The 16,728-nt window shown below is 47.1% G+C and overlaps 2 protein-coding genes and 10 non-coding genes across 12 annotated transcripts in view; all 12 read left to right on the plus strand.

Moving 5' to 3' along the window:
- The window catches only part of NXF1 (nuclear RNA export factor 1), a 160,259-nt gene that overhangs the window by 101,558 nt on the left and 41,973 nt on the right, over window positions 1-16,728 (plus strand). The gene's annotated exons all lie outside the window — the stretch shown is intronic.
- On the plus strand, window positions 326-395 carry LOC129654362 (small nucleolar RNA SNORD25). Its single transcript, XR_008715444.1, has one exon. It is a non-coding gene; the product is annotated as a small nucleolar RNA SNORD25 (small nucleolar RNA).
- LOC129654369 (small nucleolar RNA SNORD26) lies at window positions 604-678 on the plus strand. The gene has a single exon (XR_008715450.1). It is a non-coding gene; the product is annotated as a small nucleolar RNA SNORD26 (small nucleolar RNA).
- Window positions 960-1,031, plus strand: LOC129654368 (small nucleolar RNA SNORD27). The gene has a single exon (XR_008715449.1). It is a non-coding gene; the product is annotated as a small nucleolar RNA SNORD27 (small nucleolar RNA).
- Window positions 1,359-1,434, plus strand: LOC129654367 (small nucleolar RNA SNORD28). The gene has a single exon (XR_008715448.1). It is a non-coding gene; the product is annotated as a small nucleolar RNA SNORD28 (small nucleolar RNA).
- Window positions 1,724-1,850, plus strand: LOC129654375 (small nucleolar RNA SNORD22). Its single transcript, XR_008715455.1, has one exon. It is a non-coding gene; the product is annotated as a small nucleolar RNA SNORD22 (small nucleolar RNA).
- On the plus strand, window positions 2,047-2,113 carry LOC129654366 (small nucleolar RNA SNORD29). The gene has a single exon (XR_008715447.1). It is a non-coding gene; the product is annotated as a small nucleolar RNA SNORD29 (small nucleolar RNA).
- On the plus strand, window positions 2,273-2,342 carry LOC129654370 (small nucleolar RNA SNORD30). The gene has a single exon (XR_008715451.1). It is a non-coding gene; the product is annotated as a small nucleolar RNA SNORD30 (small nucleolar RNA).
- On the plus strand, window positions 2,588-2,655 carry LOC129654372 (small nucleolar RNA SNORD31). The gene has a single exon (XR_008715453.1). It is a non-coding gene; the product is annotated as a small nucleolar RNA SNORD31 (small nucleolar RNA).
- Window positions 2,916-3,041, plus strand: LOC129654374 (small nucleolar RNA SNORD22). Its single transcript, XR_008715454.1, has one exon. It is a non-coding gene; the product is annotated as a small nucleolar RNA SNORD22 (small nucleolar RNA).
- LOC129654419 (U2 spliceosomal RNA) lies at window positions 9,038-9,228 on the plus strand. The gene has a single exon (XR_008715490.1). It is a non-coding gene; the product is annotated as a U2 spliceosomal RNA (small nuclear RNA).
- WDR74 (WD repeat domain 74) lies at window positions 10,486-16,726 on the plus strand. The gene is given in 12 exon segments (XM_055581010.1): window positions 10,486-10,772; window positions 10,774-10,807; window positions 10,889-10,995; window positions 11,079-11,200; window positions 13,210-13,285; window positions 13,417-13,563; window positions 13,730-13,831; window positions 15,126-15,226; window positions 15,318-15,373; window positions 15,714-15,859; window positions 15,961-16,017; window positions 16,506-16,726. Coding segments are annotated over 12 exon segments (1,215 nt in total). The 5' UTR covers window positions 10,486-10,685; the 3' UTR covers window positions 16,686-16,726.

Raw genomic sequence — 16,728 nt, forward strand, 5'->3', positions numbered from 1 at the left:
ATCTCTACCCACAATCCACCCATTTCCATCTGCGCTTGCGCCCGCCGTAGTCCCGCCCCCAAATCCCGTGGGCCTCTGCGAGATGGTATTTATGTGTTTCACGGTAGACCTTCGGTCTCATTTATCCGCAGCTCTCGGTAAGTGTGTTGGTTTATTGAGTTCTACGAGAAAAACGGCCGTGCAAACGTGTCCGCGCCTTAGCCTCTCTTTGTGGTGCCTATTCGGTTCGTGGGGGAGGAGAGAAAACGTGATCTTAGTGTTGAGGCCTTGAAGGAACAGGGGCTTTGTGAAGGACAAGATGGCGATGGCGGGCCGTGCCGACGGGCCTCTCTGTGATGAGACCCTTTTCACAGACCTGTACTGAACTCCGTGAGGATAAGAAACTCTGAGGAGGCCGGCCTTGCATGGCAACGCAGTCTTAGCTCCGGAAAACAAAGCGTTTACGAGACAGAGTGCTGACCCAATATCATTTGTCTACAGGGTTCGGACGCGCGCCAAACGCTGAAGGATCGCAAACCGGTCTCATTGGAGTAAGTGCTCCTGGCCTCCCTTTACTGTCTTTTTTTCTTCCTTGTTGAATATGCGGGAGTCCGATGGGATGTGCTACGGGGATGATTTCAAAAACTGAACTCTCTCTTTCTGATGGATTAGTGGAGAAAACATAAAAATCTGAGTAGCACCATCCGTAGCAAATGGTTTGGGCTTTTAGCCCTGCGTTGTTAAGGCACTAACGTGGGACAGTTAAACTACGAGATATGAAAGTAAGAAAGGGTATATTTTTTTTTTCCTCCCAGATGTGGTTTAATTCAAAGGAGCTTACAGATTGGAGGATGAGTCAAGACTTACTCCTGTGTGGATCAAGTGTGGTGATGCTGCAGGTGGGTACGCGATGCTTTATGCAGATGGGGTGTAGAAGAACAGTATCGGGATGGGACTTGGTGGTTGAAATTGCACTGGCCACTCCATGATGAATGTAAAATGACAAGCATATGCCTGAACTCAAAAGTGATGTCATCTTACTACTGAGAAGTGGGCCCGAAATGCTCTAGGGTCTTTTAATGCTAGTTCCCGAGTACTGAGAATAATGGCTCATTTTTCTGTCACCAGCATCTCCTCACCAGTCTTGAGGAATTCAACTGCCTCCCAGGCTGAATGCAGGTAAGTTTTCAAATGGGAGGGTTGGTTGTGGTCTCTGGTGTTTTCAACAACCAGGAGAGCAAATGGTCAGTGGAGCAGTGTTTTTGCTCCTTCCAGCTTGTTCCTCTTGGAATGATTTTCCTGGGGAGGGAGTCAGCATCCTAGCAAGCAGCATAGTTCCTTCTTGAGAGGGTGTGCTCTTCCCTCACCCACACATCACTGTCAGATGATTTGAATTGATAATGCTGATCCTCTGTGAGGTACCACAGTTAATAGCATGTTAGAGTTCTGATGGCAGCTTCTGTTGATGAAGAAATTGTATTTCATCCTAGTGTTTTGGAGTAACCATTTTCTCCTCTTTTGTAGATTGTCACAGCATTAATAGAGTCATCTGTCTTACAGTAAGTTACTTCTTTCAGTATTGTGGGAAATGGAGGGGTTTCTCTTGTTTCTGATAGTGCTGTTTCTTGATCTCTTATTTTATCTTTATTGATTTCCTAGGTGCCTCTTGATCTGCTCAGGATGACTTCTACAAAGAGTCAAGAGGTGAGTACTTGTAACCTTGCTTATTGTTGCTTAATTCCAGTACCAATGAGGAAAGCAGACATCCTGTCTTACCCCTGTTCTAGCCCCAGAGCCAGTAATGGTGAACCCACTGGGGCTAACTGGGAGAAAGGATGAAATTTCATTCCATAAGGAATTGTCTGAGGTACAGCAAATGAATAGCATTTGCTTGGCTTGGGTTATCCATTAACCCTAGTTAGAATAGTTTCGGTTGTTTTAGATATTTTGCTAATTACATGATCTTCTCATTCAGGAGCAGCTTGTTGCTATACACTCCTGGAAAGCCTCCAGAGTTAAAAGGTTAGTTGATTAATGTGTGTATGGCATACACCACCAGGTAGGCAGTTTCTGTGATGAATCAAACTAGCTCACTATGACTTAAACAATGAAAAGACATGAACACCTGAGAAACTGGGAAAGACAACAGTGGGTACTGTGTGTAAGGAACTTCTGTCACTCATAGCTTTGTCCTTCCATAGGTACCATTGCCAGTTACCGTTGCTCAGAGGTGAGTGATCTCCATGTGTTTGCACATACAATGTATTGAGTGGGAGAAAATGCCTTTTTAGGTATCTGTGATGACTTACATGGAATCTCGTTCGGCTGATGATTTGCTGTTGAGACTCGGAAATCTGATTTTCTGGGAATGGTGGCTTAGACAGGAACAGCTTATAATGCAAGAAGCAAGCATTACTGACTTAGTTGTCTTTGTGTTTCAGGTACAGCTCCTTGTCTGGTGCCTGAGAATGATTTTAGGTAAGTCTATTATCTATGGCTGCTGTATAGAATTCACCAGTTTTAGTTTGGTGCTTTGAATAACTGCAGACATGACTTGTAAATCCAAAGTTTGTCTTTGGCCATTAGTGAACCGCCCATTACACTGCCACTCACCAGTGATGAGTTCAATACCGCCCCAGTCTGATCACTATGACTGAAAGGTATTTCTGAGCTGTGAGTTTCCCTTGGAGTAAAAAGTGACTGTAGTGTGAAATTTGTGGCCTTATAGCCAACAGGAAGTGTTTTGGACTAGCTGGTGATTTCTGTAAAATGTCCAGTGAAACCAAAATAGCTTTTATAGATGGGCCTGTCCTGGAGACAGTTGACTTAGTTCCGAATCTTTTGCAGGGGAAAGGAGTAAGCCATATATCTGCTCCACTGTAGTCTGAAGTTGAGAGGTGAGTAAACTTAAACACAAGGTGTGTCAAGTTAAAATTTCCCAGTGAAGAAATACTCACAAGTCTTACTTCCTGTCCTAGTCCCAGAGCCTGTAAAGGTGAACCCACTGGGGCTGGCTGGGGGAGAAGAGGAAAGCTTGTTCCAGAGGGAACTGTCTGAGGGATCATGAGAGTTCCTAAACAAGGCAAAGGGGGAATAAATGACTGATTGAAAGGCAGATATTTTTTTTTCCCCCTAGATCTGAAGAAAGAACAAAGCACAGATAATGGTAAGTACCTGTTCATGTACTTGTATTAAAAACTAACCATGTTTAAAGGATAACTCTTAATTTTAAACCCATCAGGCATATACTTGTGAAAATCCAATAAGAAAAAACTTTTTTTTTTTTTTTTTTCTCTACAGGAATCCAATGTGGAAGATGTCAAAACTGAAAAATCCTTGTACAGATTGCCTGTTCAAATTAGCATACAATCATTTCAGCCTTTCTAAATAAAAATTTTTTTAAACCTTCATTGATTCCTGTGTTTGAGTGGGTCTGACTGGACAGAAATAATCCCAGAAAGATTGTTAAATGGCTTTCCCCATTTAGCTTGGCACTTTACCTAACCCAGGGAAGTATCATTCAGGGAGCCTCTTTGGAGTTCTTCATGAAAATTTACTGAGTTTGAGTGACCCCTTTAACTGTGTTTAAAACCTTAAGACTTTGGATACTAGGAGACAGTGGCTCAAAAGTTAAGAACAGAAAAATTGGCTGTCAACTCTTGGTATCTTGTTGCCCCTATCCTTCACATGAATCTCTCAAATGATTTCTGTGGAGTTCAACAGCCCTGGGCCTACAACCAGAACTTCAGAAAGGAACTGCATTAGTACCCACTTGGGATACATTGTCACTTCAGTCCTGTACAACCCCTTGTGACCCCATAGGCGGTATCCCACCAGGCTTCTCTGTCCACAGAATTCTGGCAAGAATGTATGTACTGCTTGCTCAATCATGTCCAACTCTTGCAACCGCAAGACTGCAGCACACCATGCTTCCCTGTCCTGCATCTCCCAGAGCTCATTCAAGCTCAGGTCTTTTGAGTGATGCCATCCTACCATGTCCCAGACAGGTGGTCTTAGGTAATGACCACTTTCACATTTCTCAATAGAAGGGGAAAATGGATGAACTAGAATGCTCATCTGTTGCTAAATTTTTGTATGTTTAGAATATGGTTGTGTCAGAACTGGTAAAGGAGGCAATTTAGGGGCTTCTCTGGTCTTTTTTCTGCATTTTCATATTGTTCATGGGGTTCTCAAGGCAAGAAGACTGAAGTGGTTTGCCATTCCCTTCACCCTTGGTCTGCAAAGAGGTCATACCAGTCAATCCTAAAGAAAATCTGTCCTGAATTCATTGGAAGGACTGTTGAAGCTGAAGCTCCAAGACTTTGGTCACCTAATACAAAGAGCTGACTCTGGAAGAGACCCTGGTGCTGGGAAAGATTGAAGACGGGGAGAAGACGACGGGATGAGATGGTTGGATGGCATCACTGACTTGATGGACATGAGTTTGAGCAAGCTCTGGGAGTTAGTGATGGACAGGGAAGCCTGGCATGCTGCGGTCCATGGGGTTGCAAAGAATGGGACAACTGAGTGACTGAACTGGTGGTCTAGTGGCTAAGACAAATGCATACACACACAATGGGATATTAGCCATAAAACAAAAAAATTGAGTCGGTTGTGAGGTGGAAGAACCTAATAGGCTTCCCTGTTGGCTGAGATGATAAAGAATCCGCCTGCAATGCAGGAGACCCGGGTTCGATCCCTGGGTCGGGAAGAAACGCTGGGGAAGGGAATGGCAATCCACTCCGGTATTCTTGTCTGGAGAATCCCATGGACAGGAACCTGGTGGGCTCAATAAGGAGGTGATATATGTATACTTAGAGCTGATTCACATTGATGTACAACAGAAACCAACACAATAGTATAAAGCAATTATCCTTCAGTTAAAAAAAAAAATCCACACTTCCCACTGCAGGATGCATGGGTTTGATCCCTGATTGGGGAATTAAGACCCCACATGCTGCATGGTGTAGCAGAAAACAAAAGGGGGATGTAAATTGAGGGGCATTGTTATATCAGTTTTATGAAAATAAAACATTAAATTACAAAATTTAAGTGTACCCACATGGAAAGAATATTCCCTTGGCCTTGCCTCTCCCTTCCCTCTCCATGACCTCTTCCACTGCTCTCCATCTCTGCCACCACAGCTACCCACCCTCACCCCCTAAGCCACACTCATTTCTTGCCTGGAAGATCACAAGGAGACTTCTCTTCCTTTTCCCTGTAGACCTTAAACTTAATGAAGGCAGAGTCCATGATTTTGCTCATCATTGTCAGGTGTCTGCTCAAAGAGCATAACAAATGGACAGATGGCCTCCAGGGAGCACAGGTTTCTAGGTTCAGGTGGGGCCCTCACTATCAGCCCCCTGCATCCACGAAGCAACAGGCAGGAGTCACAATAGATGCGAGTGACAGAGCTATTCCCTCTTAACCTTTAATTCAGAAGAGGAACAGGGCTACTGCCAACCTGATGGCTGAGACCTGCCAGGGAAAAGCCCCCAGAGATCTGTGCTTGGGATGCTTGACTGCAGCCTGCATGGACGGACTGAAGCTTATTTGGCTAGGGAGTTATGGTCTGCCCCAGATTGAGTCTTGCAGAGTTTAGAGAAGTTTGGGGTTGAAAGAAAATGAAGGGGCTTCCTTGGGGGTCCAGTGGCAAAAACTGCGAGCTCCCAATGCTGGAGCCTTGGGTTCAATCCCTGGTCAAGAAACTGGATACCACGTGCTGCAACTAAGAGTTTACATGCCACAACTAAAACCCAGCACAGCCAAATATTAAAGAAACTGATTTTTTTTTCTAAATGCTTATTTGGCTGCACCAGGTCTTAGTTGCAGCACCTGAACTCTTAGTTTCAGCATGTGGAATCTAGTTCCCTGCACAGGGATCAAACCTGGGCCCCCTGCATCAGGAACCAAGTCTTAGCCACTAGACTATCAGGTAAGTCCCCAAAGAAACTGAATTTTGCTTTTGTCTTTGTATTAGTTTTTTTTTTTTTTTTTTTCTGGCTACTGTAATAAGTTGCCACTCTAATGGCAGAAAGTGAAAAGGAACTAAAAAGCCTCTTGATGAGGGTGAAGAAGGAGAGTGAAAAAGCTGGCTTGAAACTCAACAATAAAGAAACTAAGATGGTGGCATCCAGTCCCATCACTTCATGGCAAATAGAAGGGGAAAATGTGGAAACAATGACAGATTTTATTTTCTTGGGCTCCAAAATCACAGTAGATGCTGACTTGCAGTCATGAAATTATAAGACATTTGCTCCTTGGAAGGAAAGCTATGACAAACCTAGAAAGTGTTAGTTGCTCAGTCATGTCCGACTCTTTGTGACCCCATTGACTAGCCTGCCAGGCTCCTCTGTCCATGGGATTCTCTAGGCAAAGATATTGGAGTGAGTAGCCATTCCCTTCTCCAGGGCATATTCCTGACCCAGGGATCAAACCTGGGTCTCCTGCACTGCAGGCAGATTCTTTACCATCTGAGCCATTAGGGAAGCCCCTGACAAACCTAGATAGCATATTAAAAATCAGAGACATCACTTGGCTGGCAAAGGTCTATACAGTCAAAGCTATGGATTTCCCAGCAGTGAGAGTTGGACCACAAAGAAGGCTAAACACTGAAAAATTGATGCTTTTAAATTTTGTTGCTGGAGAAGACTCTCAAGAGTCCCTTGAACTGCAAGATCAAACTAGTCAATCCTAAGGGAAATCAACCCTGAATATTCATTGGAAAGAATGATGGTGAAGTGAAGCTCCAATATGTTGGCCACCAGATGCATGGCATGCTCAGTCAACGGGGTCGCAGAGTCAGATGTGACTTAGTGACTGAACAAGTTAGCACAAACTTGGTTGCTTAATACAAAGCAAATATATTATCTTACAGTTTTGGAGGTCAGAAATCTGAAATGGGTCTCAATAGGCTAAAACCAAGGAGTGCTAACAGGGCTGCGTTTCTTTCTGTGGGCTCCGAAGGAGTCTGTTTCTCTGCCTTGGCTAGATTCCAGAGGCCACCCCCCATTTCCTTCGCTGACAACCCTCTTCCATCTTCTAAGCCAGTGATGGTTTAGCAAATCTTTCTGATGCTGCATCAGTCTGACACTGAGTCTCCTGTCTCCCTTTGTGATCTTTGTAACTATTTACATGGAGCCCATTAGATAATCCAGAACGAAGATGCAGATGCTAAGTTGCTCAGTCCTGTCAGATTTTTTAGCGACCAGGATCCTCTGTCCATGGGATTCTCTAGGCAAGAGTATTGGAGTGGATCCAGGGGATCTTCCCTACCAGGGTGATTGAACCCTCATCTCTTATGACTCCTGCACTGACAGGCAGGTTCTTTACTACTATTGCCACCTGGGAAGCCCAGTCCAGAATGATCTCTCCTAAAAACTATTAATTTAATCATATATGTGAATTACCTTTTGTCTGCCATGTAAGGTAACATAATGAGAGGTTCTAAGAATTAGGACATGGGCATGTAGAGCATTATTCTGTCTACCACAGTCCCTTAATTTGGCTTCTCCCTAGAGGCTCTGGGTTTATCGGTGAAGCCTTCTGTTTATTAACAGGTACACAGTGTGAGAAACCAGTCTCTGAAGTCATAGATGATCACACTTTGCTAGCTGTAATCATATCAGTGAAAATAGAACATGCTACTCTTGCTGGAAGGATCTCAACCCAGACACGGTGTGTGTGTTTGTGAGTGTGTCTGTGTGCTCAGTCGTGTCCCACACTCTTCCCTTCTTCACAACCCACGATTCGTAGCCCTCCAGGCTCCAGAGACACGGCCTCTAATTCCAACCCAGATGTAGAGCTCAGTTAAGGAGGTTTCAAATAGAACGTTCTGCGTTCACACTAACATAGTTTCCAAGGAAACAGGACTTCAAGTCCCTTTTCAACAAGAGCGTGACATTAATACCTTTCATACAGCTGGGCTTTGCTCTGAGCCTCTAAAGTACCGCTTCTGTTAAATTTGACCTGCATTGCCTCACCGCCTCTCCCACCGCTGGTTCCTGGGTTTAGGAATCAGGAGGCTCCGAAACGCTTTTCTCAGGCGGCTTTTTCTCCCGCTGTAGGGCCAACGGTGGGTAGTGGATGGTACAAACGGCAAGATGTAAGTGGGGTGGGGGCGGATGTTACAGTAAATCAGGGAGCGGGGAGGAGCAGACGCCAGCCTGGAGCCCCGTAATGCGAGGGGAACATAGTCCTAAAGGCCAACTTCCACTGTCACCTCTGGACCGAGAGCAGCATGTCCTCAGTTCTCACAAGCACCCCATAAGGGCGGGTTATTATTCCTCCATTTAACAGAGAAGACAGGAGCCTAAGTAACAAGCTTTGCGTGCATGCCGTGCGTGCTAAATCCCATCAGTGGTGGTCGACTCTGCGAATGTAACCTACCAGGTTCCTCTGTCCATGAGATTCTCCAGGTAAGAATATTGGAGGGGACGGTGACCTCCTTCAAGGGATCTTCTCGACTCAGGGATCGAACCTGCCTCTCTTATGTTTCCTGCTTTGGCAGCGGGATTCTTTACCACTAGTGCCACCTGGGAAGCGCAAGTAACATGGCTCGTGGCATCAAATCAGGAACTGGCGGACAGGGGTCCCAACTCGGTTCTTTGAACACCAAAGTCAGCGCTCAGGAACCGCGGGCCTTTCCAAGTAAATGTCCGGAAGAGGGGCGCCGCCCTGCATCCGCTTCAACAGACTAACGACCACCACAGCTCTGCTGCCCCTTCAGGCGCGGAGAGATCGCCAGTCTCCGAGGGTAAAACACCAGGCGGCCATAGAAATCACGTCTAGCATGGGGACCAATCTCAGAAAGCGAAAGAGCAGCGGGGCGGGTTTATGCAAAACACACAGGGAGTTAGCCGGAAGGCGAAGCAGTAAAGGAACACAATTTAAGGTCTATTTCCACAATTTTAGTAATTACTGTGAATCAGAAATGAGGAAAAATTGGTTTTAAGCAAGACTGCACTTTGAGAAAAATCTAATGATTAGGCCATAAAAGTCACCACAACCGAAAAAGCTACACTAAGAGTAAGGCCGGCCCGGAGGGAAACCGGACAGTATCGCTTCTCGGCCTTTTGGCTAAGATCAAGTGTAGTATCTGTTCTTATCAGTTTAATATCTGATACGTCCTCTATCCGAGGACAATATATTAAATGGATTTTTGGGATTAGGAGTTGGAATAGGAGCTTGCTCTGTCCACTCCACGCATCGACCTGGTATTGCAGTACTTCCAGGAACGGTGCACCTCCTTCGGGAGAAACAAACATTGGTCTCAAAAGAAAAATTTAATGTACATTTTACTTTCGCTTTTTTTTTGACGGCGTGATTATCATATACAGGTGTAAGTATTTATATCGCAGTACACTTTCAAAAGAAAATTCTAGTATCTTTTAAGCTTCTTTTTTGGTTTAGCGCTCAATATACCATGAGTAGTAAGGTTACATTAAAACGGTGGGGTCCGTATACACTGTGTTGGTTTCTACTATGTACTTTCCGTTTCAACAACTCAATTTTCGGCTATAACAGACACGAGTAAAGTAATTCAGAGTTTCTTTTACAGAAGCTTGACGGGTACTGCATAAGTCGCACCGAGGGCGTCACGACTGACATTATTTTAAGGTTTAGGGTTTTTTTTTTCCGTTTTTTTTTTTTTAAAGCTTTAATAAAGTACAATAGTTTAACTTGCTTTTTCTAACTTGGTAATGTACTTGAGATAAACGATCTGTAAGGATTTTCGTACATGTTACATAATGGTAGTGGTTTCGGTGGTTGTGGCGCCATTTTATATTCGGGGCTTTTTAAGAGGTTTAACGAGCAAGTTCTTGTCCACCAAAAAACGTGGGGTCTATTCCCCAAGGCCGCCAAGATCACCTGGAGAATAATTTCTACCATTGCAATATTCTTGTTTGGAGAATCACAGAATGGGGTCTCAAAGATTCCGACTCGATTGAGTGATTAGTACTTTCCATTTTCACCGGTATTCCTGTCTGAAGAATGAATTGGGCAGACGAGCCTGGCTGGATATATCCCCGTAGAATCGCCAAAGCCGTCGGGTCCGACTTAGCAACTAAATAACTACAATTTTAACAATAGTGACGGGCACATATTAGATAAGTTATTTGCCGTAGAGAAGGTATTGAGTAGTGCTTAGTACTGTTCTTTACAACGGGTAAGTTTCCTGGTCTAGTTGTCTCAACTTGAAAACTCTAGGTGTGCATCTGGCCTTACAGCAAGGAAGTCTTTCGAGCAAAGAAATAAATGGTTGAACTTTTCATAAAGGGAAATCATAGTACTTTCAAGAAAAGAGACCGTTCAGATTTACTTTAGGATCTGGGGGGGGCGGTAATGGTGGTTGTGGTGTGTTTCTGTGGCCTAACCCCCCAACTTTGTTCATTTTGTCCTATTACGCTTGAAGTTGAAGCCATGCGCTTCTTCAGTGATTTGAATCGTTCCTGATATGACCTCTTTTCTTCTCTTGTACAGAAAACATTACATGCTTTAGAGCAGAAGAACAGACTAGGGCTGCCTGGATCCGATATCGTGGTTGAGACAGTATGCCTTTTACTCCAAATGTAAAATGGTCAAGTTACTGTTCAATAAGTCTCCAGATTTCATTTTTGTAAAAGCAAAACCAGCTGGCGGGGAGGATATTTTTACTCTTCAGGTTCTTTAAAGGCCTAGGAGTTCCTCCGGATCCGACTAGACGCATGCTGGTGACGCAGGCGCTGCGCCGGAAGTGTGAGCCTTGGGTTCCCGAGCTCCGCTATGGCGGCTGCGGCTGCACGCTGGAACCATGTGTGGGTTGGCACCGACACTGGCATCCTGAAAGGTGGGTAGCGAGGTCGGGCGTCGGGAACTGCGGGCGTCGCCGTTTCGCTATTCTGACGCGATTGACGCCCGTGTCCCGCAGGAGTGAACCTTCAGCGCAAACAGGCGGCGAACTTCACGGCGTCAGAACAGCCGCGGCGCGAAGAGGCGGTGAGCGCCCTGTGTTGGGGTGCGGGCGGCGAGACACAGGTGAGCGACCGCTGACAGTCGGAGCTGGGAGTCGGGCGCTGCCGCCTCGCTCTCCTCGCCATCCTGTGCTCTTCTGCCTGCAGATCCTAGTGGGCTGTGCCGATGGGACAGTGAAGCGCTTCAGCACAGAGGAAGGCAGGTTCCAGGGCCAGAGGCCATGTCCTGGAGGGGAGGGCACGTTCCGAGGCCTCGCCCAGGTCGACGGGTAAGACCAAACCCCTTGCAGAAACGCTCAGGTCGTAGCGAGAGCGTTGAGGCTCCTGCTGGACGACCGAGTAGTGGCGATCGACCCTGAGGTGACATGAGCCTGGTCTGCGTGACAGGGACGTTTTTCCTGCCTTCGTCCGTTCATTCCTATAACAAACTTTTATGGAACACTTACTCGGTTGTTTATAGGCACTGGGCGAAATGCAAAGGCTTAGGTAAACCAGACACAGTATCTGCCATCATAGAGTTTGCTTCTTCCAGAGTTTTTTTTTTGTTTGTTTTTTTGGCATAATAACCTTTTGAATGACTCTGAGCACGTTATTTAATAGTTTGAAAGTAAAAGTGTTAGTCGCTCAGTCGTGTCCGACTCTGTAGCCCGCCGGACTCCTCTGTCCAGGATTTTCCAGGCAAGAATACTGGAGCGATTTGCCATTTCCTTTTCCAGCGAATCTTCCTCAGTCTCCTGCACTACAGGCGGTATCCTGCAGTGCAGGAGATTCTTTACCAACTGAGCCACTAGGGAAGTTTAGAATATGTTTTTAAATGCGGGCTAACAACCACCAACAAAGTGGTAAAGCTCTTAAAGTAAAGAATAGGAAATGCTGGGTTGCAGGCTTAGTTTTCTTCTGAAGGTGAAGAGAGAGGCTATGAGCTGACTGCGTAGGTTTGGTGAGGTTAATTCTGACAGGTGAGTCTGGAAGGCTGGACCGGGAGAGGAGGAATATTTGAACTTGGCCTTGAAGGTTGGGTAGAATTTTGACAGGTGGAGAAAGGAGTTAGGGCATTCTAGAAAGAGGCTCCTGCCTGAGCAGAGGCCAAGGATTCGTGTGAGGCTACAGGGCACATTACAGGGAAGATAAACAGCATTTGGGGGTTGAAGAGAAGACTCTAGAGAGTCCCTTGGACTGCAAAGAGATCAAACCAGTTAGTCTTAAAGGAAATCAGTCCTGAATATGTATTGGAAGGACTGATGCTGACGCTCCAATACATTGGCCACCTGATACAAAGAACTGCTGGAAAAGATTGAAGGCAGGAGAAGAGAATGACAGAGGATGAGATGGTTGGATGGCATCACCAGTTTGATGGACAGGAGTTGGTGATGGTCAGGGAAACCTGGAGTGCTGCAGTCCATGGGGTCGCAATAAGTTGGACACAACTGAGCGACTGAACTGAATTGGGGGTTGAAGCCCAGGAAACTTTTTTTTTCCCCTTTTAAAAATTTAAGAGGAAGCATTTTAATATAAGATGAACGAGGTAAGTTTGGATTTAAGGTAAAGTGCTTTAAGTGTCAGGTTGAGCAATCTGCAGTTTTGTAGTTGGTGAGGCATGATTGGTTTCTGAGCAGGAAACACTGTGGTCAGAGCTGTGAGCCTGCAGGAATGTGCAGATGGATTGGAGAGGGGGCAGTTGGGAGACTCTTGCCACAGCCCAGGAAAACCCAGAGCCTGAACCTAGTTGGGGAGGGTGGGCAGATATGAGAAAAAGCAGAGGGCTTGGGCTGTACAGATCCTGGGGAGAGATTGGCTTGTCTGGTCTGACACCCAGAACAGGGAACTTGAGAGAGGAAGCCGGTGTTTGATTCTGACCAAACACTAAATCCAGAGCAGTTCCATTTCAGTGCTTTCAGAGCTCTGACTCCTGGTGACCACATCAAGAAAGACCAGCAGGGCCAGGTGCCCCAGGTGGAGCTGTGGAATAGCAAAGACTATGCTTTGCAGTATCACAGTCTTGATTGCAGCTCTGATTCTGACATTTATAGCTAAGTGGCAAATCTTATAATTTTTTGTACCTTCTGTTTCCTTACTTTTAAGACCAGTAAACCATTACCTTGATGAGGAAATTAAATAGCAGCCATCAAGCCCCGCCCAGACCTGAGTTACCTAGAGGCTTCCTTAGGAACAGGGCTGGTAGGAGGGAGTCTAGTTCATATGAATTTGGGGGTGGGTCGACTGGGGACAGAGAACATTTACCCCTGCTCTTTTAACTCTATCCTCCCTTTGCCTGCAGCACCCTCATCACATGTGTGGATTCTGGGATTCTTCGAGTCTGGCCTGACAAGGACAAGGAGGCATCCTCTGACCCAGTGAGGCCCCCCTCATCCTGATCCTGATGGTTGGGGAAGGTGGGGCCCAGGGTAGAGCCAATGAAGGCTTTGGGGGAGGAGGATTAAGGATCTGGAAGTGACTCTCATCTCCCCTCTCTCATTCTTTTCAGCTCCTGGAACTGAGGGTGGGCCCTGGGGTATGTAGGATGCGTCAAGACCCAGCACGCCCCCACATCGTTGCCACAGGTGGGAAGGAGAATGCTCTGAAGGTGTGGGACCTGCAGGGATCTGAGGAGCCTTTGTTCAGGGCCAAGAACGTGAGTGATGGTGGGTGGAGAGGACCTGGGTCCGAATTCCCAGGAGTCGAGGCCACTGATTATGAATTGGAGACCGGCTGGGTTTTAGGGGATGATGATAGAGGGCAGAAGGAAGGGACGCACTGAGCCCCTCCCAGCTCTGTCCCTCATCTACCGACCCCACCAGGTACGGAATGATTGGCTCGACCTGCGGGTTCCCATCTGGGACCAGGACATACAGTTCCTTCCAGAGTCACAGAAGCTCGTCACCTGTACAGGGTACCACCAAGTAAGGCACACATCTCACCCCTAAGTTTTTCTGGGCTCACACAGCTTCCTGGAGAAATAGGAGGCTTGCGCTTTGCAGGCTTGGTCCCCACCATTTGGCACAGCCACTCTTCTCGCCATCCTGGTGTCATCCCTGAACTCCCAGAAGAAGGACCACTTCCCAAGCTGCATGTTCAGCCGAGTGGCTAAGCCATTGACCTTTGCTTACGACATTCTAGGAAGGAGTTGCTTGAACTGTGATTCTTCCTTTTCTTCCCACCTGGAAGAGAGAAGGGAGTGTCCCCTTCATAGTAGAATCACATGGGGCCCATGTTATGAGAAGACATGGATGGATTGGGTATCAAGAGAACTGGGTTCTGGTCCTGATGGCAGTCTCTAATTTGCTTTGGGACCCAACCATGACCCTCTAGTATCTGTAATATCTGGTCTCCGTTCCTCAGCTGTATAGGAAAGGCCCAACTGGGGATCTTTTCAGCTGGGCCTTTTTTTTTTTTTTTGACTGCACTTCCTGATCCCTGATACTTCCCTGATCAGGGATCAAATCTGAAGTGGAAGTTCAGAGTCCTAACCATTGGACCACCAGGGAATTTGAAATTCTAAGACCCAGGCAGAACTGGGTGGGGCTACATTTGCCCTGCTTCCTCTGCTCTGCATACTGAAGTCTGCTCTTGGTAATACACTTCTGCTCAGAACACATATGAGGGCTTCCTCTCTCCTTCCTGTCCAGGCTTAACTTTTTTCTCTGTTTGAGTTCAGCAACTCTGACAGTTGGGCCAGCTTGCTTTTCCATCATGAGAGGGGAGTATAGATGGAAAGCTCACACATGCAGACCATGGGGATGCTGCTGCTCCTAGCCTGGGGGAACCTCTGTTCTCAGCTCTATATGTTCATGTTCCTTAGCAGCTCTCCTCTACTCCTCAACACTCAGAGAAGAAGGGTGTGTTTCAAATGAGAAAGTTTCTCTGAAAGAGTGGATTGTAAAAGCAGTGTATGGGGTAGGGGGGCTTCCCTGGTGGCTCAGTGGTAAAGAATCTGCCTGCTAATGCGGGAGGCTCGGGTTTAATCCCTGGGTTGGGAAGATCCCCTGAAGAAGGAAACGGCAACCCATCCCAGTATTCTTGCCTGGGAATCCCATGGACAGAGGAGCCTGGTGGGCTACAGTCCATGGGGGTCACAGAAGAGTTGGAAACAACTTAGCGACTAAACAACAACAAATGAGGGGAAGTGAAGATGTGGAGCCATCAGGGGGCTGTGCAGAGTAAAGGCGCTGTTGTGATGCCTCAGTCTCCTTCCAGGTCCGTGTCTATGATCCAGCCTCCCCTCAGCGCAGGCCAGTCCTCGAGGCCACCTACGGAGAGTACCCGCTGACAGCCATGACCCTCACTCCGGAGGGCAAGTGAGTGTAGAGGGCAAAGTGGGGCTTGGGGAGGACTCCAGGGGGCTCCTGCTGACCAGCCCCATGTGTGTCTCTCTGGTCTCCTCCTCAGTTCAGTAATTGTGGGGAATACTCATGGGCAGCTGGCAGAAATTGACCTTCGGCAAGGTGAGTAGACCAGGGAGCCTTGCAGGGGGGCAGGGGTGGGGAGGAAGGGCAGGGTTCCCCTCTGACAAGGGGTGGTAGAGCTGCTGAGCCCTCTTTCAGGTGCCAGAACCAAGTTCAATCCTGGTTCTGCCAAAAGCTGTGTGACCTTGGACAAATTTCTTTGTCAATTCCCTGTGCCTTAGTTTCTTCACCTGAAAAATGGAGATGTTAATGGTAACTGCCATGTCAGCATTATGTTAAACGAGGATTAAATGTTGAAAGAAAGTGATTTGAACAGAAAACACTCAATAAATGGTTGTTGGCTGACCAGTTAGCACTGATACCTGCCCCCTTTTTCCAGGGCGCCTGCTGGGCTGTCTAAAGGGACTGGCAGGCAGCGTCCGAGGGTTGCAGTGCCACCCTTCAAAGCCCCTACTAGCCTCCTGTGGTTTGGACAGAGTCTTGAGGATACACAGGATCCGGAATCCACGGGGCCTGGAGCATAAGGTGAGAAACCACTTGTTCCTGCCTCTTGTGCCCTCCTCCCTCCCCCATTCTTGTTTCTGTTTCAGCAGACTTGGCCCCTTAAGGTCCCTCATCTCTTGCAGGTTTATCTCAAATCTCAATTGAACTGTCTCCTCCTGTCAGGCAGGGATAACTGGGAGGTAAGCTCTTGGGTCTGGGAATGTGGGAGCTAAGGGTACAGGTGTGAGGATATCTCTGTGAAGAGGGAAGGGAGGCATCTGGAACTTAGACCTGAGACTGTCCATCCACCTGCTGGGTATAGTCCTGACAGGGTCATTGCCAAGGGTAACATAGGAGCATGGATGAAGTGAAGTGAAAGACTTCATGTGTGACTCTTTGTGACCCCATGAACTGTAGCCCACCAGGCTCCTCTGTCCATGGAATTCTCCAAGCCAGAATACTGGAGTGGGTAGCCATTCCCTTTTCCAGGGGATCTTCCTAACCCAGGGATTGAACCTAGGTCTCCCACATTGCAGGTAGATTCTTTACCAGCTAAGCCACCAGGGAAGTCCAGGAGCATGGATGGGCATGGTTTTTAGGAGCAGGAAACAAGGGGTGGTGCCTGGAGGAATGATTCTCCTCCCTGTGGGTCTGTTATTGTACTCCTGTGGCTTCTCCCACTCACCAGGATGAACCGCAAGAGCCTCAGGAGCCCAACAAGGTGCCCTCAGAAGACACAGAGACAGATGAACTTTGGGCGTCCTTGGAGGCAGCTGCCAAGCGGAAGCTCCCCAATTGGGAGCAGACCCAGGGCGCTCTCCAAGCCAGACGGAGAAAGAAGAAACGGCCTGGGTCCACCAGCTCCTGAAGAGCTTGTGCTCACTTTGTAAATAAACAGCTTAAAACGTACC

Source organism: Bubalus kerabau, chromosome 5 (assembly GCF_029407905.1).
Source record: "Bubalus kerabau isolate K-KA32 ecotype Philippines breed swamp buffalo chromosome 5, PCC_UOA_SB_1v2, whole genome shotgun sequence".
Lineage (NCBI taxonomy): Eukaryota > Metazoa > Chordata > Mammalia > Artiodactyla > Bovidae > Bubalus > Bubalus kerabau.